Source organism: Arthroderma uncinatum (genome assembly GCF_011692745.1).
Source record: "Arthroderma uncinatum strain CBS 119779 chromosome Unknown scaffold3, whole genome shotgun sequence".
Taxonomy (NCBI): Eukaryota; Fungi; Ascomycota; class Eurotiomycetes; order Onygenales; family Arthrodermataceae; genus Arthroderma; species Arthroderma uncinatum.
The window spans coordinates 4,398,659-4,419,193 of NW_022983865.1; the positions used below are offsets into that span (position 1 = coordinate 4,398,659).

General features: G+C 50.0%; 7 protein-coding genes across 7 annotated transcripts; 4 read left to right on the plus strand and 3 right to left on the minus strand.

Annotated features, from left to right (window-relative positions):
* Nucleotides 1-549: 549 nt before the first annotated feature.
* Nucleotides 550-3,071, plus strand: GIQ15_05096 (GDP/GTP exchange factor Sec2p; the record flags this gene model as incomplete). The annotated part of the gene is made up of 4 exons (XM_033552513.1): nt 550-557; nt 635-1,082; nt 1,144-2,323; nt 2,701-3,071. The coding sequence occupies 4 exons, from the start codon at nt 550-552 to the stop codon at nt 3,069-3,071; spliced, it is 2,007 nt and encodes a 668-aa protein (XP_033406243.1).
* An 896-nt stretch (nt 3,072-3,967) lies between these two features.
* Nucleotides 3,968-6,011, minus strand: GIQ15_05097 (uncharacterized protein; the record flags this gene model as incomplete). The annotated part of the gene is made up of 3 exons (XM_033552514.1): nt 3,968-5,721; nt 5,789-5,842; nt 5,906-6,011. The coding sequence occupies 3 exons, from the start codon at nt 6,009-6,011 to the stop codon at nt 3,968-3,970; spliced, it is 1,914 nt and encodes a 637-aa protein (XP_033406244.1).
* Nucleotides 6,012-6,430: 419 nt separating this feature from the next.
* GIQ15_05098 (mannosyltransferase) lies at nt 6,431-9,476 on the plus strand (the record flags this gene model as incomplete). Its single annotated transcript, XM_033552515.1, has 5 exons — nt 6,431-6,708; nt 6,761-7,062; nt 7,117-7,400; nt 7,458-8,903; nt 8,970-9,476. 5 exons carry the CDS (start codon nt 6,431-6,433, stop codon nt 9,474-9,476), a joined length of 2,817 nt encoding a protein of 938 aa, XP_033406245.1.
* A 642-nt stretch (nt 9,477-10,118) lies between these two features.
* Nucleotides 10,119-10,743, minus strand: GIQ15_05099 (uncharacterized protein; the record flags this gene model as incomplete). The annotated part of the gene is made up of 3 exons (XM_033552516.1): nt 10,119-10,160; nt 10,233-10,490; nt 10,591-10,743. The coding sequence occupies 3 exons, from the start codon at nt 10,741-10,743 to the stop codon at nt 10,119-10,121; spliced, it is 453 nt and encodes a 150-aa protein (XP_033406246.1).
* A 575-nt stretch (nt 10,744-11,318) lies between these two features.
* On the plus strand, nt 11,319-13,291 carry GIQ15_05100 (palmitoyltransferase erf2; the record flags this gene model as incomplete). Its single annotated transcript, XM_033552517.1, has 3 exons — nt 11,319-12,271; nt 12,331-12,439; nt 12,497-13,291. 3 exons carry the CDS (start codon nt 11,319-11,321, stop codon nt 13,289-13,291), a joined length of 1,857 nt encoding a protein of 618 aa, XP_033406247.1.
* An 837-nt stretch (nt 13,292-14,128) lies between these two features.
* GIQ15_05101 (histone-lysine N-methyltransferase) lies at nt 14,129-16,446 on the plus strand (the record flags this gene model as incomplete). Its single annotated transcript, XM_033552518.1, has 5 exons — nt 14,129-15,170; nt 15,232-15,608; nt 15,667-15,866; nt 15,925-16,309; nt 16,372-16,446. 5 exons carry the CDS (start codon nt 14,129-14,131, stop codon nt 16,444-16,446), a joined length of 2,079 nt encoding a protein of 692 aa, XP_033406248.1.
* Nucleotides 16,447-16,932: 486 nt separating this feature from the next.
* Nucleotides 16,933-18,882, minus strand: GIQ15_05102 (LYR family protein; the record flags this gene model as incomplete). Its single annotated transcript, XM_033552519.1, has 1 exon — nt 16,933-18,882. One exon carries the CDS (start codon nt 18,880-18,882, stop codon nt 16,933-16,935), a length of 1,950 nt encoding a protein of 649 aa, XP_033406249.1.
* Nucleotides 18,883-20,535: the final 1,653 nt, after the last annotated feature.

Here is a 20,535-nt window from a genome sequence, read left to right on the forward strand (position 1 = left end):
TCTTTATCATCTCTTCATCTCTTCATCTCTTCATCTATACTATATCTTTACCATCTTCATCATCCATCGCCACCACGTGACCTTCAACTTCAAACTTCAACTTCAATTTCAACTCTACCAAAACTTCTAACTTCAACTTTTCCAACAAACTCGCTCCCTTCTGGTTCCTCCCGCCAGGAACACGCAGAGCGAAATACGCCGGCCAATGGACAAGGCTGAATCTTCCTCTTCATCGCTTCGTCTTCGTCTCTTCGCCTCGCCTTCGCTTCATCCTCGGAATCTGCAGAGTGGATCTCCCCGGCCTGCGCTGCATTACGTCTCTTGAACTCCGCCGTGGCGACCGCTAGGTCACCTACACTTCACCTCACCGGCTCTGCGTTGTTGCAATCCTCACTCGGCCGTTCTTGAAAAGTCTTCATCTTCACTGGCATTCCGGCTGCTCAGCTTCACTCACCATGCTCCGTCGCTAGCAGGCCGACATCTCGATCGCAGCCACTAGCGTGCGAGCCCCTGCCGCGATACGAGCCGCCAGTCCGCATCTCAACCGCCATGGCAGAGTATGTTCACCACGTCTCCAACCTCATCTCTTCCGCCTGTCTTCTCCCCGGCATCTCTACTGACACAGCACGTCCAGATTACTAGCCTACGGGCTGCACCCGGACCGGACGCCCTCCAAACTCGTCTCGCGCGCAAAATCGTCAAATGCACTCGCAGACATGGCTGCCGTCGTCGCCCAGGGTCCTACCCGCCGCTCCCACGAGCGAGACCGAGATCGAGATCGGTCAGAGAACTCGCTCTCGACCCTCCGCGACCCGCGGGTGGCCAGCACCTCGGATCTCTCCCGCACAACCTCGACTTCTTCCACCTCACACCATCCGGACCTGAGTAACGAGGTTGCCAACCTCAGTGACAAGCTGATACAGGCCATCAACCACCAGACCCTGCTGGATGACAGTCTGGCAGTGGCTCGCCAGGAGCTGGAAGAGGAGAGGAGGAAGAGGAGCACGGTAGAGAAGGAGAAGAAGGGAATCGAGACGGAGCTGGAGACATTGACTGCTGCCTTGTTCGAGGAAGCTAATAAGGTACGTCACGTCACCTTACATTTCTCTGGATAAATACAGATATGATACTAACTATGGATAGATGGTTGCTGCAGCAAAGAAGGAGCGGGAAGCAGTTGAGCGTAAGAATGAACAGCTTAGAGCTCAGATAAAGGACACAGAAATGCTGCTTGCATCACACCAGGAACAGCTCGCCGAATTGAAATCCGTCATCGAGCAGATGAACGACCGACATGACGATCCCGACACAGCTACCACCTCGACATCAGCGAATTCTCCCTCCGACCTGTTCGCTGAACCATCACACATCAACCGTCTCTTCGAAGCCATGAACCTCTGCCCAGTCACCCCGGGATCAGACGACATCCCACCTGCTCCCTCTACAAGCTTCACACACCTCCTCAAACCGGTCTGTCGCACAGACATCCTTGCCTACGAAGACTTTCACACCCTCCTGCAGCTGTCCCGTTCAAAACCACCAAGTCGTGTGGGGAGTGGCTCCTACAGTGGTTTAAATGTCATGAACTTGGCCAACCTAGCCTCTGCCCGACCAAAATCGACAACACACACTCCAACCAACTCCCAAGACACCAATAACAACAATAACAGTCCGGCAGGCACGCATTCTTCCTCTTCTCCATCCCCACCACATGGCATATCTTCTTCGCCCCGGGAAAACATCACATCCTCCATGCAACTCAAGGAGACTCGCTTCTACAAACGCATACTCACAGAAGACATCGAGCCCACTCTACGGCTGGACATGGCCCCAGGAATATCATGGCTTACACGCCGTTCTGTGATGAGCAGCATAGTCGACGGCGAACTCATCATCGAACCTATCCCGACAAACAATGGCAACTCACACTCCGACCTCCCGTCCCCACCGTCAACTCCGTCAAGCATGTCCAGCACCTCCATCCCTTGCACTCTATGCGGCGACCGTCGTCTATCCGATAATCCGCGAACACACCGTTTCCGTACCTCGAGCTCAGACAATGCTCCACGCCATGCTCTGTGTGCACTCTGTCTAGAGAAGATGCGCTCTTGCTGCGATTTCGTGGGTTATCTTAGGCTCGTGGTTGATGGACATGTGAGGACCGGAGGAGGGGAAGGAGAAGGCCGAGAGAGAGAGAAAGAGGCATGGGAGGAGACTGTTAGGTTGAGAGAAAGGATCTTTTGGGCCCGTGTCGGTGGTGGTGTTGTTCCCGCTTTTGTCGTGGGGAAGAAGGACGAGAATATAGAGAAGGCTGAGCAGAATGGTGAGAACGACGCTGAGGCTGAATTCGTGGCTAAAGATGTTACCATGGTATCTCCGGTGGCTGTGAAGGATGTATCGCCCGCAACTGAGCTGCCCATTCTAACTAAGCCTGAGCTGGAGGAGCCTTCAAAGACCGCTATATCCAACCCTATACCAGAACAAGCTCCGGCATCAGTACCAGCACAGGCACTTGAACAAGCACCTGAACAAGTACCTCAACAAGCTCCAGAACATACACCTGAACAAGCACCTGAACATACACCTGAACAAGCACTTGAACATACACCCGAAAAGGCTCCAGAACCGGTGCCAGAATCAGCACCAGAACCAATACCTGCAACGCAGCCAGTCTCTCTACTTTCTCCAACAGCGCCAAAGGACGCTCCCACCGCTCCCGCTACACTATCAACAGCAGCAGCAGTAACCAAGCCCAAGTTACGGACCCTATCTTCCTCTCCTTCTCGTTATCGTTCTCGCTCCCCGTCACCAGCTTCCACCGCGAAAGCTACAATCTCCAAAACCGCCAGAAAAGCATCTCCTTCGCCCGCTTCCTCTCCATCCCCACGACTCCTCCGTCGCCTCGCTCCCGTCCCACAAACTACGTCCACGCTCACCAAAACCACATCCCCAGACAGCAACCGTGGCAAAACGCCTTTGCCCATAACGCTCCGTGCGACCCCAAATACGACTCCCAAGCCAGCCCCATCCACAGCAGGGCCCGGAGCGAGCGAGAGCAAGCTAAAAGTTAAAATTCCTGCCGCGTTCTTGCATGATAAATAAACAACTACGAGTCTATCATTCTGAGTCTTTCCCCTTGGATAGAGAAAGGAAACAAAAGAACGAACGAACCAAAAAAGCCTCGGAACAAGATGAAAAACACTATCTAAATCCTAGAGATGGATAGGTAGTCGGTGATTGATGATACCCCCGCATTATTCTATTCTATTCTATTCATTCTACTTTTACCCTACTTTATTCTATTCTTAATATCCATCCCCTTGAGAAATAGTACCCCTTCGAGCCTCGGGTTTGACGCTCGTTCAGAACATTTTTTTTCTTTTTTCGTTTCCTTTATATACCACTTTACCTATACACCAACCACGCAGCAAGCACGGCCAGCGGCCAAGTTGGCATTTTTATTCCTTTTCTTTTTTCCACCTTTGAGTAGTGGACCTTTGTGCTTAGCTGTTGTGCTTGTTTAGGGAGAGAGAGTACCGAACGAAGTATAGTTCGTTGGTACATTGTACGTTATGTTATACTATAGATAGGAGGTGGATTGGACAGGATGGATTGGATTGGATTGGTGATGCTCTTCATATGCTTGGTTAACTACTTGCTTGAATAGTTAGAATAAGTAGAATGAATAGCAGAGAGATATTTGAAGTACTTAGATTGTTTTCTTTTTTTTTCTTTAATAAAAAAATAAGCTTAAATATAGCATGTATGCAAACTGCTGAGCGCCATTCTTCCATTCCGGTTTCCGGTTTCCTTTTCCAATTTATCAAAACAAACATGAAGAATAAGGGTGAAAGCTAGGTTTAAGGAGGTAATACATGAAGTAAAGGTACAGTGAACAATAGATATGTAGCGAGGATATCAAATAGAGCTAGTAGAGACGAGCAAGATCTTATAAAAGTAGTAGCATTCACTGCTTCATCTTCTCGTGTATCTTTCGTATTTGCGCGTTGATATCGACCGGCGGGGTATCTGATTTCTGAGACTCACCTTCAGGCTGGGGGGATTGGGATTGTGATTGGGCTGATTGTGGCTTAGGAATGGGAGGTTGTGGTAGGCTATGCGTGACTGGTTTGGGAGTTGGTCTGACTCCAGGACCAGTTCCGGGGCTCATCCCCGGAGTCATCGACATGGTACCAGGCGCTCCGGGTGCGACTCCTGGCACTGTCCCCGGTGCGTGGGCATGAGCAGACACAGAGGGCATTGCCTGATGCATGGACATTGGTGGTTGGTGGTGCATTGGTACAGACATAGTCACAGGCACTCCATTGGGTCCAACAGCCACTCTCTTCCGGCTCATCTCCTCGTTCCCGTCTCGACCCTCGCCTTCGCCTGATCCTGCTGTCCCAGTTGCTCCTGACAGCACTGGATCAAACACATCACTTCTCTGACTAGCCAATCGCTTTAAGTTATTGGCTACATCGAGCGTTGACAAGTTTGTGCTTGCAAATCGCGCGTCAGCTTTGGCGCGCTGTTCTTTCCAGCGTGGATCCTGTAACTCAATGCGCATGTGGTGCTCCATTTCGGCGATGGGGATTTTCTGGCGACAATTAGGACATATGGAGGTTGGTTGATTAGTGTTTGAGAGGTTTTTGGCCTGGGCGCGGGGGATGTAGTCGGATCGGATGCGCATGGGAGGTTGGCCTGGGAGAGGGGATGGGGAGGGTACGGCGCGAATCCGGTCGCGGGACGGGTGATGCTCCTGGACAGGAGGAGCGGGAGACGAGGTTGCGGGAGGAGGAGCTGGGGAAAGGGAGGCGGATGTGGACGTTACTGCTGTCGAAGGGAAGGATGATGGCATAGGACCAGTCGATGTAGGGCGTTGAGGTTGTAGGACGGGGAGAGCGGGTTGATGTGGCATATCGGTCGTTGCGTTGTAGTATATTGTACTGTCATCTTCAGTGGGCATGGCTTCTTCTATTCGTCTGTTGTTTGGCTGTAGCGACATCATGGCCTTTTGCTCCAGAGATGCCGTCTGTAGATCGTTCAGTGAGGTTGGAGGAGGTAATTCTGTCTGATCGTCTGCTTCCGTAAACAGGACCGTCTCGACGACCACGAAGTCATGCCAGTCGATCTGGGCATAGGCTACTTTTTCTTCTTCCTCCTCCTCTTCCTTCTGCAGTTTTTGTAGCTCTTGGTACTTGACCCATTCAGCTCTCTGTTTTGCGCGGCCCAGAACGTTGTATTTATTCTTTACGTTCTCCTTGAGCTCTGCCAATCGCTGTGCCTCGGTGACAGTACTCTCGCGGCCCTCGACCTGTAATAGCTCTCTGTATTGGTCCACCAGCCTCGTGAAGAATTGATATAGACTGTGCTGCGGGCGGAGGAAGTCAAATTGGAAGTTTCTTGTCTCGCGCTGGGATAGAGATGTCATGAACGATCTCCCCCTCTTCGCAACGAATAGCGCCGTCAGTTTGACCACCTCTAGATCCAGAGCGTTGATATTCGGCATCCGAGCAGCGAACTGGAACTCTGGCGGAGCTTTGGGCGCAATTGGTTTTTCCTCTTCCACCGGGGCAGCTTCTCCAACGCGACCAGCCGACACGGCCGTCCCTCTCCCGGCTTTGATTTCACTGAGTCGCCATGCGTAAAACGCAGCGTAGGCATCGTTGGGATTCAGGAAGCAGAACTTGGTGTTGTTCTTCTCCTTCTCTCGAACTCGGTCTGTAAAGACAATGCGATCAATATCTCCAATATCTCCCCGTATATCACCAGATCCGAAGCTACTTACCTTCAAACACATGTCCATTACGCGCAACGAAACCCGCGGTCTTCTCGACAATAACTAATCGCAAGTCAGTATATCCGTTCAGCTGTTCTCACCACGGATACCTTGACCCGTACATACCTTTGATATCTTTTGGTGGCAAGATAACGCCCTCTGGCGGCTTGATCACCTCATCTAGCAGGTCTGAAGGCGCGCCAGCGGTCTCATTAACGGCATACGGAGCCATCTCGAACACGAACAACAGTCTCGTCGTGTGGTGGCTGGATATTGAACGTCTCTGGTATCTTTTTGACCTTCTTCGTGGTTTCGAGCTTCAAAATGATGTATGCTTACCTAATCACGCCTCCGACCCCTTTCTTGATCCTCAAACACGCAAACGAGAAAACAACAACTGCGACTGCGCGACTCTTAGCGAACTGCTTGTTGTCCTTTTCCTTCTCGTGCGGCCTTGTCGGGTTGTTGCTTTTGACAGCTTGTCCTTGGTCGTTTACCTTCTCTTCTTGACGCTCGCTCGCCCTCCTTCGTTTTCTTTGCTCGGAGTATTTCTTCTCTACTTCAGCCTCACTTGGCGTCGTCTACTTTTAATCAATGTGGCCCGTTTAGCTTCAACTTCTCTACCATACACCATTTTTTTAATCCGTGATAATGGCGTCCAAGGCCTCGAATGCCGGTCTGGAGGCGAAGACGCCGCGCAAAAGCCGCTCTAAGAGTCGTTCTAAGAGCCGTTCCCCAGGTCCTAAAGGTCGATCCAAGCAGGCCGAGTCGAAGGCCAACGATTACCGCTCCGATGGCGTTAAGGACTACGATGTCCTCAATCTGCCAGTATCAGACTATAAGATAATGCTTATTATTACTGCAATTGCAACGGTAGTTCGCCTGTTCAGGATCTATCAGCCTACCAGTGTCGTCTTCGATGAGGTCCAGTACGTGTCCCCCCCTCTACAGCTGAAATTACTGGGGATTCGTGGCTAACAGGGCACTCTACAGCTTCGGAGGCTTTGCTACAAAGTATATCAAAGGCAAATTCTTCATGGACGTTCACCCGCCATTGGCCAAGCTTCTTATCACCCTCGCTGGTTACCTCGCCGGATTTAAGGGAGATTTCGACTTCAAAGATATCGGAAAGGATTACCTGGAACCCGGTGTTCCTTATGTTGCTATGCGCATGCTTCCCGCTATTATGGGTATAATGACGGTTCCAACGATGTTCCTTACCCTAAAAGCGACTGGTTGTCGTACTTCTACTGCATCAATGGGTGCCTTACTGGTTACTTTTGGTAAGCTCCCTACATGACATTAGGCGGGCAGACATGATCTGACATCTGTTATAGAAAACGCACTCGTCACCCAATCTCGATTTATCCTTCTGGACTCTCCTCTTATCATTTTCACCGCCTTGACCGCCCTGTCCTTCATTTCGTTCTCAAACCAACATGAACAAGGCCCTCCCAAAGCTTTTGGATGCTCGTGGTGGTTCTGGCTTGTGGCATCAGGCCTGTTCCTAGGAGCTACTGCGAGCGTAAAATGGGTTGGTCTCTTTACCATTGCATGGGTTGGCTCTTTGACCCTTGTTCAACTTTGGGTTCTTCTCGGTGATCCGAAAACTGTTACCCCAGTAAGTTATCTTTCGAGAGACCGAAATATTTTATTCGTCCCAATTAATATCTATTAGCGCATCTGGTTTAAACATTTCTTCGCGCGTGCCTTTGCCTTGATTGTTATCCCTGTTGGCTTCTACATGGCTATGTTCGGTGTCCACTTCCTGTGTCTCCGAAACCCTGGTGAAGGCGATGGATTTATGTCCTCTGAATTCCAGGCAACCCTTAACTCAAAGGGCATGAATGATGCGCCAGCAGATGTCGTGTTTGGCTCAAGAGTATCGATCAGACACCACAACACCCAAGGAGGTTATCTACACTCGCACAGCCACATGTACCCAACCGGAAGTAAGCAGCAACAAATCACCCTTTACCCCCACAAGGACGACAACAATGTCTTCATTCTGGAAAACCAGACCCAACCACTGGGACCCTATGGTCAAGTTGCCGGCCCACATGCATGGGACAACATTACTACGGAGAACATTATGGATGGTAGCACCATCAAGCTCTACCACATCGCTACCGACAGACGCCTCCATTCCCACGATGTTCGCCCTCCTGTCACCGAAGCTGATTGGCAATTCGAGGTCTCCGCGTATGGTTACGAAGGTTTCGAGGGTGATGCCAATGATCTCTTCCGGGTAGAAATCGTTCCTTCCATGTCGGATGGGGTAGAGGCAAAGAAGAGACTGAGAACTATCGAAACGAAGTTTAGACTGATACATGTGATGACTGGTTGTGTTCTGTTCTCGCACAAGGTGAAACTCCCTGAATGGGGCTTCGAGCAACAAGAAGTTACTTGTGCCAAAGGCGGTTCACTTCCCAACAGCATCTGGTACATTGAGCAGAATAGCCAGCCAGCTCTCCCTGCCGATGCTGAGAAAGTGAACTACAAGATTCCTGGTTTCCTAGCCAAGTTCTGGGAACTTCACAAGGTTATGTGGAGGACGAACGCTGGTCTCGTTGACTCTCACGCCTGGGACTCTCGCCCGCCATCCTGGCCTATTTTGGCTCGCGGTATCAACTTCTGGGGAAGACAACACCGCCACATTTACCTCATTGGCAACCCAATCATCTGGTGGACTTCTACTGCCGCAATTGCAATCTGGGTAGTCTTCAAAGGTCTTGCCGTTCTTCGATGGCAGCGTGGCTTCAAGGACTATAACTGCGTTCACTTTAAACGCTTCGATTACGAGATTGGTCAAACCCTTCTCGGCTGGGCTCTCCACTACTTCCCATTCTATCTCATGGCCCGCCAGCTCTTCCTCCACCATTATCTCCCAGCTCTCTATTTCGCCATCCTCGCATTTTGTCAAATGTTCGATTTTGCCGCTAACAGGTTCACCAAGCCATCCGTTTTCGGCAAGCTATTCATTGTTGCCTTCTTGACCCTAAGTGTTGCCGCTTTCGCCCTCCTTTCGCCATTGGCATATGGCAATATCTGGACTAGGGATATGTGCCAAAAGACTAAGTTGTTGACAACCTGGGATTTTGATTGCAACCTATTCCATACTGACGTAAGTGTTCCAACGTGGACGGCTCCCCAACGTGGTCATGGCTGAATTGAGTACTGACTTGGTCAGCTGTCCCAATATTCCACCCCTGAGGTCATTGATAGCCCGGTAGCCGCAGAAACGCCCGTAGCATCTTCACCCGCGCAGCAACAGCAACAGCAACCTCCCCAGCAGGAGAACCAAGTCCCTATTCAGCTAGAATCTGTCGAGGTTCCACCTTCCCCGAAGGATGGAGAAATTCGTAAGATCCGACAAGTCGAGTACCGCGATCAAGACGGCAATATCCTAAACGAGGAACAGGTTAAGGCCCTGGAATCGCAAGGAGAGGTCTCGTTCGAGACCCGATATGAGACTCGAACTAGACTGATCGACAGCCAGGGTAGTGAAATTCCAAAAGAAGCTCTCATCGCCCCTGAACACCCTGATGTTCAAGGCTCTAACCCCGAGACCGTTGCCAAGAATGCACCTGAAGTGCCAGCCGACAAACCTGCTGCCGTTGAGGGCGAAGAACAGTCGGTACAGAGGGAAGAGGGAAAGCCTAAGCCAGCCAGCGAGGCTAATGCTGCTACAAACTAATTGAATCTCCACGATATCTAATGGTTTCATTTCTAATCTGTTTCCTGTAAAATATTAATTACTGTTTATGGCCTGAGCTTTTGCGGGACGTTTTGAGGTGTCCGATTTTACGTTTTAAGAAAAATAGAATGGCTTAAAATAACAACTTTCGGTGTTGGTGTGGTTGTGTTCATTCCTCATGAGTGCAGATTAACAGCTTTTTAGAGTAGGATACAAAATAGACAACCGACACTCAAATGGTGTTGACACAAGATCAATGTTACTAGGCAACAAGAAGTAATTGACTAAAGTGATATGCGTCCCCATTATAATAATATGCGCCCAGCCAAACATATTGCTTGCATCTGATATCATAGATGTAAAAAAGACTTAAACAACCGTATGTAGCATGTTTGCCTGAACAGGATTATTATGAAACTCGGTCTGAATTGACAACTTCAAGTATCAACGAAATAGATCAAAGGAAATGATTAAGCTTAAAGCTATTGGCTCAAAAAACGACACTGCGTATACAGCAGCGAGGAGAGCGAATAAAGATGACAAGATGTTACAATTGTAGGAATATGTACAGGAATCTCGATGCTGTGGTTTAAGTCTAGCATAATTTCAAATCCACCCTTGATGGTATAGCCTGGAGTTGATTTAGAGATCCTTTCCATACTTGTTGAATCGTTCGTGGAGGTCCTATTCTTAATATCAGTAAAACGTCCCAGGATATGTCAATTGATACGAATAGACGTATGGCGGATAACGTACCACTGGTAGGGTCACGTTTGGAATGATGACCTCGTTCAAGGCACTGGGGGCCTCCTTGAGGGGCTGGCTCTTGTCTCCGTGAGGGTGATATCTGTACTTGAAGTTGCCCTTGCTCTCGGAATCCTTCTCGTCGACTTCCCATGGCATAGAACCGCTCTCGCCAACACGGACGTTGCTCTCGGAGCTAACACTGGTAGGAGTGCTGCCTAGGTACCAGCCGACGATTCCAAAGGCACCGGCCATAACGGCAAGGAGGACCTGTAAAATTTCCCAACGTACCCCCATGGTTAGCCTTATTATCGCATCAGGGAAGGATGTGGCCATTGCAATTGCAGCCGTCACGGCCAGGTCGACGTACGTAGAGCTCAGGGTCCTTTTTGGCGCCCTTATCGAGGCCGGCTTCCGCGGCCTTGGAGGAAGCGTGTCGTCTGAAGGGCTGTGGTGTGGCGAGTCTGCGGACTGGCTGGCGCAGGAACGCCCGGCGGGCCATGGCGGCTGAGATGGAGGACATGGTGAAGGGCAGTCTGACCAACGCTGCTGTATCCGGAGTCAGAAATGGCCAATTGGTTGCAGGACGACGAAGCTGAAGCTGTGTATAGCGGTAAATTGTCGCTTTGTTGCTGTTTCCAGGGTGGGTTTGGGTCAGTGGTCTAGTCACGTGGGATGTTTTAAGTCACGTGGAAGTTACGTGATGTGTCAGCTTAATCACGTGGTGTTCGCGGCTCTGGTCACGTGGTAGATGACATCACATGACTATACACGCTTCTGGAGATTAAAGGGAGGAAGAACTTCAAGGACAAGGAGAAAAGCACAACACGAAACGACGACATCAACCCGACCAGCAGACGCTCTCTTTCACTTGATACACAGTGTTATATCTATATCCCCTTCGTTCTTTTTCTCCTTCTTCTCGTCGTCGTGTTTTTTTTTTTCAGCAAATTTGGTCCGGAACGTCTTCTACACAGCCTCAGCTAAAGCTTGGCCAAGGGTGTCAATAATGAGAGCTTGAACAACCATCTACACATATTGGCACGATAATGCATCGCGACTGTTAACTCTTGATACTATCACGGATCCTACGCTGCAATGGCGTCTTCTGAAAACAACCACGAAGCCCCAAGCTCGCGCCGTCTCCCGCCGCCTGCATCCCAGCATGCTCGACCCGGCTCCTACATGTCCTCCCACATGACAAGCGTTATATCAGAAGACGAGGAACCGTCACATCAGCATCCGGCATCATGGTCACAGCCGGCTCAGTCGCGTCGTGGACCGCCGCCATTGAGGAATGCAATGGCGAATGCACGACCTCCCAGCGCACAGAGCAAAATGAGCAAGACACACGTATCCTCGCTCACCTCACAAGCATTCTTCCGCCCCATGAGCTCGCAGAGACTGCAGGCACAGCGTAGCGGGAGGCCTACAACGACGGCAACCAATGCCACTTCAATTGATGACAACCAGAGTGATGTAGCAAGCCAGGCGCGGAGGAGCATAGTATCGAATACGACGGCACATCTAGAGCATGAACTGAGGCCGCCATCGAGAGGAACAGAGTTCACGGACCCGGTCTTGCCTGACAGGCTGACTACCAACACCAGTCCCTCCGGGAATGCAACCGTTCGCAGCCTGGGGGACAATGTTAGGCTTCTCAACGATAGATCCCACAGAACGTCAACACCCGCGCAAGTGAACCTGGGGGAGAACTATAACAACCCAGGCGCATCACACGAACCCCCTTCCAAGTCGCCTATTTCTTTCCCGTCCGGTCTTCTCGGTGGGAATGGATCTGAATCTACAATTCGCCGCGGCGACCAGAGGAATCACGCAAGGCTGGCATCGAACCCGACGTCTATTCCAGAGTCTGAAACTAAGAAAGTTGACGAGAAACCAGTCACAGAGAAGGGAAAGAATTATGAATACTTCACGGGGAATACCGCGTTCTTTGGCGGCGGCAGATTCCAGAATTCTCGTGATAGACCAGTCAACATTGTGACTGCATTATTGATAATCATACCAACCGCTCTCTTCTTCGCATTCTCGTAGGTCCCCACCCACGCCTCAACAGTGAAAGCTTGCTTTGCTAATGTATATTCTTCAGGGGTCCGTGGCTATGGAGCAATATGTCGCCTGCAATACCAATTGTATTTGCCTACATATTCTTCCTCTGCATATCATCCTTTCTCCACGCATCCGCAGTTGACCCTGGAGTGAGTTACCATGGAATTCTATCACTATAAATGGTTATTCCTAACGTCTTCTCTTAGATCCTTCCCCGAAATCTTCACATAATGCCTCCAACTGACCCCGAGGCGGATCCCCTGATTCTTGGCCCGCCCACAAGTGACTGGGTTATGATCAAACTGGCAACTTCTGACGTCGCTGCCATGGATGTGCCGGTTAAATACTGCAAAACCTGCAGCATCTGGCGGCCACCGCGTTGCTACCACTGCCGAGTGTGCAACAACTGCGTCGAAACCTTGGACCATCATTGTGTCTGGCTTAACAACTGCGTTGGACGTCGAAACTACCGTTATTTCTTCAGCTTTGTTGCATCAAGCACGGTACTCGCTGCTTTCCTCTTCGGCGCAAGTCTCGCCCATATCCTCAGCTATCAAAGCAAGGAAGGGATCAGCTTCGGAGCATCTATAGATAAGTGGCGCGTCCCCTTTGCCATGGTCATCTATGGTGGATTTGCCGCAACATACCCAGCCTCGCTAGCAGTCTATCATCTTTTCCTGATGGGCAGAGGCGAGACGACTCGAGAGTATCTGAACTCCCGCAAGTTCAAGAAAGAAGATAGACACCGACCCTTCACCCAAGGAGGCCTACTCAAGAACTTGACCGTGGCCCTCGGAAAACCCAGAACTCCGAGCTACCTTCAATTCAAGAATCCACATGTCGAGGGTGACCAGCGATTCGCTACTTACCAAGTCAACAAGCGGCGTACGGACGTTGAGGCGCAGAATGGAGACCTCGAAATGCAGCAGGTCAACAACGGACAGCCAGCTGGTGCAACAGGCGCCGTCCCCAGCTCACAGAACGGGCATACTCCCAATTAATCTTCCATTGTGGCTCTGATTTCATGAATCCATGTATAACCCTGTAATCTACCTGTCACCTACCCATTCTCCCTCCCTGACCACTCCTTCGTCTCCCTTTCCCTTACCCTTGACTTCTTGTGTATACCTTTTTGTCTTTGCTCCTTTTTTCGTCCTCCCCTGATTGATTTACGCTTCTAATACCCAGTCCACCCACCTAGACCATGGGCTTTTCCTTTTCCTTGTGGACTGCCACGCAGTCCTATACGTTTTCTATCTGTTTGTTTCCCTAGATAGACCTGTACACGTCCTGCCTCCAGGGGCCCCTTTGGCTACATGTTCCCTTCGCAGCGTCGTCTTTCTGGCACTAACTGCTATAATAATGATGCTTCTAGGGACTGGTCTGCCACAGATGATGAGTTTGGCCGTTTTTTTAGAGCCTTAGCTATAACTGTTAAATATTAATGTCTAAATCTTAGTATTTAACTTCACCCCTTACAGTAAATAAACTATCAGTGGCGCGTTTCTCTCCAGCTTCAAAACCTGAACAACTTCAAAATATCTGAATGCAACAACTGACTGTGTGCGGATACTCCATTTGCGCTCCCTGATACTCGCCGTCAGCGTTTGCCGGTCCATGTTGCATTGTTACCTTGCTTTGTTGACTCTCCCCGGTCCCTGAAGGCTGTCCTCCGCGTCGCGTCCTTCCTATCAAACACCGACACAGTTCACTTTTCACCTTCTGGCGCAGAATCTCGCATTCCTTTCAAGGGAATATATATTTATATACAGCGTCTCCTTCGGCTCAAGCTTGTGGCTCCTTCGCAGTATTCAACTGCGGTCACGTCATATACAACCATGTCGCGTCTCGCCAGAGAATCAACGTCTACATCTATAACTCCGGACAGCGATTCAACCCTTCTTGAGTCGACTGGAAACCCTCTCACGCCGGCAACGAGCATCTCTGAGACCTCTAGCAATGTCGATGTTCCAGTTACGAAGGCCACTTCTCATGTCAACTCGCGATCGACGCGTCGCGTAACTCGAGCATCCATTGGGGATGGAATCAGCACCGGTATCGAGGAGGAAGGGGATAAACAGGACAATGATTCAGAGGAGGTTATATCCGTGTCTGCTACTGGAGAGGAAGCACACGTCAAGCGCGAGTCGACTCAAAGGCGTGGCCTACGTTCGTTACGTGGTCGCCGTAGCTTGGTTGAGGAAACGCCTGAGGAGGAAAATACAGCAGATACGCCCCTGGAAAACGCTGCGCATGGTACTACGAATGATGATTTAAAAGAAGAAAGCGAATCGAGGCAGCAATCGCTTGAGAAAGTCGAGGCTACACAACGCCGAAGACGTTCTGGTCGGTTGACCCTTTTAGAGAGGACCAAGACGGTTTTAAACCAGGTGTCATCGATTCTTGGAAAAAGGCAGCGCGGTAGCAAGGGGAACGAGAAGATCGAACCCAAGGCGGATGGTCGAAGGTCTAGCCTTCGTTCAAGGAATGTTGTTCAAAAGGCACCACAGGAGGAATCGGCCACTAAGAAGAGGCGCGTATCTGGAAACGACGTTAATTCAGAGAAAGATTCGAAGAAAGATGAGCCATCTTCATCAACGGCTTGTGAAATTGCTGTGGCTGCACCCAAGAGGAAGAAATGGCTTTCTCATGGTCTTTACGCAGGTCCAAATGCCTTTGCCAAACTTGAAATACCCCCTTCACAAAGACGGAGAAAGGGATCCAGACAACCACCCCGTGAACGAGTCTTATTTCCTATGCCAAAATACTCTGGTGCCCTCCTGCTGGAAAGAGGCCGACAATTCAAATTACCTTATGACATATTCTCCCCCTTACCTCGCGGCCAGCCTAAGCCAGACGAGTGGCGCAAAATAAACAAAAGTAAGGGGAATATACGTCCTGGCTACTGAAGCTAATGATTCACTAAAGCTAACTGATATAGACATTTTTATTGGTGATGCTGCATGCATCTGGAAGGCTACCATGCCCACTGAGCAATCAACGTGTCTCTGTACCCCTGAGACTGGTTGTGAAGAAAACTGTCAGAACCGACACATGCTCTACGAGTGTGATGATAATAATTGCAAGCTTGGTGAAGATCTGTGTAGGAACCGCAATTTTGCCCAGTTGCGCAAACGTATCAAGACCGGAAGTAAGTATAACATTGGAGTCGAGGTTATAAAAACAGAAAGTCGTGGTTATGGCGTTCGAAGCAACCGGACCTTCTCCCCAAATCAAATCATTGTCGAGTATACTGGGGAGATTCTCACCCAGATCGAGGCCCAGCGCCGAATGAACACGATATATAAGAAAAATGAGGTTTGTTTCCGCTCTCATTTCCCCTGATCCTACCACTTGTCACTAATATCCTCAACAGTGCTTTTATTTGATGGACTTCGACCAAGATATGATCATCGATGCTACACGGGGCTCAATTGCACGGTTTGTTAACCACTCCTGCGAGCCTAACTGCAAGATGGAAAAATGGATTGTTGCAGGAAAACCCAGGATCGCCCTGTTTGCTGGCGATAATGGTATCATGACTGGAGAAGAGCTGACATACGACTACAATTTTGAGTATGGATCCCTCGAGCCCTACACCGTTATATTTATCCAAACTGACCAGCATAATTAGCCCATACTCTAATAAGAATGTCCAAGAATGCCGTTGTGGTACCCCATCCTGCCGTGGTGTATTAGGACCAAGGCCCAAAGGAAAGGACCCTAAGGCCAACGAAAATAGCTCCTCTAAGAAGATATCCACGACGAAATCTACACGCGCAGGAACCAAGCGCAAGTCAAAGGGGACCGCTAACGAGCCCGCCTCTAAGAAGCAAAAAACCAACAAGAAATCCTCCGTCAAAGCAGGTCTGAAGCGAGCGGTATCGAAGGCTTCTCAGAATATAAAGTCCAAAGCGAAGGCGATAAAGGTTTCCAGGAAGCGAGTGGGCGTTAAATTTAACAAGTCCGCAACTAGCAAGGCAGCTGCTACGGCAGCGGCTAACGTCTCCTTTACGTCTGTCTCACGATCTTCAAGAGCAGGAAAGAGAGCCACTGGCAACAAACTACGAATGCCTTCTAGGGCCAGTATCAGGACTGCCGCAACGGCCGTGCAAACGGCAGTGGCGGGCAGAGGTGGACGCAGAGCATCTACTAAGACTTGAACTTTTGATTGCAGCGTATTTTGGGCGTCGTCGGTTTTTGTTTAACAACTAGGCCTCTAGAATTGATATGAACTTATCTAGATACATCGTGCTTTTTGCATTATTCCTCTCGAGCCGTTTTAAGTTATAGGAGCCATTACTGATGGTGGGCGCATTTTTATATTCAACATATGTAGTAGCACTATTAAATTAAATTTGAGCACTCGTCCCAGTTTCCCCCCTATATTCGTTCATACGTCTCCTAATACATATGACAACTTCAAAAAAGACTTTGCAAAGGGGATATCGTCTACTTCATATACTAGATAATATCAGAAACGCTTTATAGAACAAGAACACGTACTAATAGGCCTAAGGGAATAAATAGCTTATTCTACATTACACGGGTTCGCCTATCTGAATGACCAGAGCTCAACCAAGGCTCCCATAGAAAAATTGGAACAGAAAAGCAGACCAAAACGCCAATCCCACCAATACATTTAACCAGTCATTTCAACGTCCTTCCCTACGTCATTATTTGCTTCCTCCTTAGTAGCAGGTATGTCAGAATGGGTATTTTCGCCATCATTTTTCTGTTCCGTGGCTGGAGCTTGTGCTTCTTCTGGCTGCTGCTGCTGCGCAGTAGCGCTTGATACCGAATCAGCTTTCTTATCTAGGCTCGCTTCAAGACTTCCCAGGAGGTCGACCTCGCCATCATCGAAATGAGCGAGATTTGTTGAATGAGGCTGGTTTTCTGTGGTTGTTGGTTGTTCTGTTGATGTTTCGGGGGGAGGGGGCTGCTGGGAGCTCGTCGATGGCTCAATAGACTCGTCAGAGGATGTAGGGCCGGTAACGGGCCCAGGAGCAGGGGAAGGATCGGGGTTATGTTCAGGTTTGAGATCAGACGTAGGGGCAGAGACAGGAGGAGTCTGGGGCTTAGCTTCTGCCTCCGTGCTCGGTGGGATATTCGTTGGTGAAACTTCCTCTTCCTTGGCCGGTGCTTGAGGGCTAACGGCTATATCGGGGACGGGCTCCTTTGCTTCATCAGCCGTGCACATCTCGACGTCTAGGCTTTCCGGGATCGGTGGTGTGGAGGTGCCCGTCTGAGTATCATCCGCTGGGGCATTTGGAGTGGAACTGGCTTTCGACAGGTCAGCGGGATCTGCCGGTTGTGGCTCAGCTGGAATCACAGCTTCCTCTGGCCCTTGAGTGGGGATTACAGCCGCCTTTGGCTCTTCAGTGGGCGACTTTGAAGGCAATTCGGGAGCAGATGTCGTGACGAGTGGCACCTCTAGGGAACTCGAGGAATCCGGAGGTACTGTAGATGTTGCCTCTATGGATGCTTGCCCAGCAATAGAGGTCTGTGGTGTTATACTCTGCTCGTTTAATGGGGTATCAACAACCGGAGTGGTATTTTCATCAACAGGGCCGTCCGCGGTGGTAGGGGTGGGCTTGGAGTCGGCAGTGGATTCGTCTTCCTCGTCGCTCTCATCACCCTCTTCATCGTCATCTTCATCTTCTTCGTCTTCTGGTGCATGGTCTGTTCCAGAAGGTGTCGCGCCATTTTCTGAAACGGCGGACTGGCCTGCTGTGTCCCCTGAAGCTTCAACTCCAGGAGCCACTGGCTGTCCCGTTCCACTCCCAGGCGCAAACATGACCTTCTTCCTGCTCTTCGATTTACTCCCACTTTTCAATTTCCGTTTTGACTTGTTCTGATTGGGTATAACTGCGCTGCTGTCGGTGGTAGCAACCACTACCCCGTTATTATTCACCACCCCAACATCCGCAACCACAGTTCCCGGGGCCGGTTCAACGTTGATAACTTTAGTATTTGGGTTCGCCGCTATAACCTGAGTTTCCTGGACGATCTCTCCTTCCACCTGGTATCCCTCTGGAACCCAGGCTTCGTATATTGATATATTGCCGTTCGTAGGGTCCGTCTTTTTAAATTTGGTCTTCCGCATTGGAGTAGATGAGCCCGCCGCTGCGACTGTATTTGCTTGAGCCCCAGCTCCATACAAAGATGGCAATCCTGTTCTTCTTGGGGCTAGGAATTCCACCTCCGGAAGCTCAACATTTCTTGGTGCTAACGTCCATTTAGTTGCTGTGAAAGTCCGCTCGTGCTCTGCTTGCTCTGCTGCCGTATCCTCCTCATCCTTTTGATCTGCTTCCTCTGGCTCTGGGTCCTTGCGGACAGGTTGTATGTATGTGCATCCAGCTCTCGCGGCGCGAAGCAGCGCTCGGCTCACCGGCGTCAGAAGGTTGCTATCTCTAGGCATCGGTAATTCCGGCAGACTGTTCGAGTCTACTATGCTTGTCTCCTCCTCGGTTGGCTTGGGCACTTGCGAGAATGTCGTCTGCTGGCGAGACCAGCGGCGAACAGGCAGTCCCTCGAAGACATCGTGATCGATTGGGCCCGGTCGATGGGGACGAGAGGATCGGTTCTGCATTATTCAACGTAGAATGAGTAAACTAGCTTGCCATGAGCTGGAATAAGGCATGCGCGCGCATAGAACCAGGTCATGATGCTCGCGATTGGAGGGTTTACAACCTGACGCGACGGGGGAACTGCCGCCGACCAGCAACCAGGCAGCATAACCTAGGATTGCTGGAGGGCAGAAGTGGGCAGACAAGAAGAGAGAGCACTTACGAGACCCATCCTGATACCGACTGTTAAACTGCGTTATTCCACTGCATGAACCAAAGCTCCGCGGCTGGAAATCGCTTTCGTTTCTTCGTTTCGCGCTCGAAGTTGAAGGACAGAAAGTGCTTAGTCATCTATCTTGACAAAGGCCTATCAATTTTTTTATACAGCATAAAAAACAGGAGAGTATCAAAAAGATATGCAACCGGGCAAGTTACAAGCATTAAGTCTATATTCTACATATTCCCCATTGTGAGGGGAGAGTGTTCGGTCCCTTTTGTAGTCCCTATATGCGGATAACCTTTCACCTAACCACAGAGTCCCGAGCAGTTTAATTTGACCTATATGAAAGAGTAAGTAAGTGTTACTTTGTAAATGTAAAGCCAAGGTAGTGTAGGCCTTACCCAGAGTCATGTTGTCGAACTATGCTGCCTTCATTCCCGGTTTCCTTCCCCTAGATATTCCGTAAGTTTCATGCATTGCCACCGATAAACACCTCCGTCAGATCAGAAGTAGTTTAGGAAACTTACAGTCTTCTGCCCTTCAACCACTAGTCTGTCCAGCTGGTAAAACTGGCTTATAACTGTTTGTCTCTGTTCAACGAGGAGATATCGAATCAGCTTTTGACGCAGGACGATAAGAGAACGATTTCAGAATAAGCCTACCTTCATCATTTGCAAGTTGCTCAGCCCCTTCTGCATGAATTCCTGTATCTTCCGCTCTTCGGTCTCATGTTGATGTTCTCTGAAAGCATCGACGGTCCGCCTTCGTGCGTATGCTCGGAAATTGTAGGCGGCGAATTGGTTCGATTGGCGGAGGAGAGACCGGAACTATACAATGCAATGTCATTAGCGAGAGCAATTCTAGGATGAACGAAAAAGGTGGAAGGTTGTGTGATGATATCCAGTGGGATGTCGCAGACGAAGGCTCTAGGTAGCTCTCGGTGGAATGAAGACACGTACAAGCGATCGTGCCTGGAAGGCGGAACTTCGGTTTACCGACTGTACGGACATTCTGAAGCGTTTGAAGCGTTGTAGGGGCAAGGCGACCAGGTTATGGTTGCTATTCGACTGCCTGTTGGGAGGATAGCGAGCAGGTCAAGGACTGCACCCAAAGCTCTGAGACGATCAAAAGGTGGGCAGAAACGCGAATGCCACGGTCTATAGCAGCGATATATCGAAATATGGTCCTATCGCGTCTCCTGGCTGCTATCGTATGCAATATCTGTTGAAGCAGCAGTAACTGCAAGACCGCATGTACGAAGTTCGACGAATTAATTAATAAACGGGCTCGGAGATAAGCGTGCTCCGCGGCAGGTCCGGCGAGGTCGAAGATGCGATTCAACACGGGCAAACGGGGGTATCAAGAGAGTAGATTTATAGGACGTCGTATCCGCTGCGCTCTCAGGCTCGACCGAAGCTGCTATATACAAGAACAAGCTGCTGGATGAAGTTGAAGT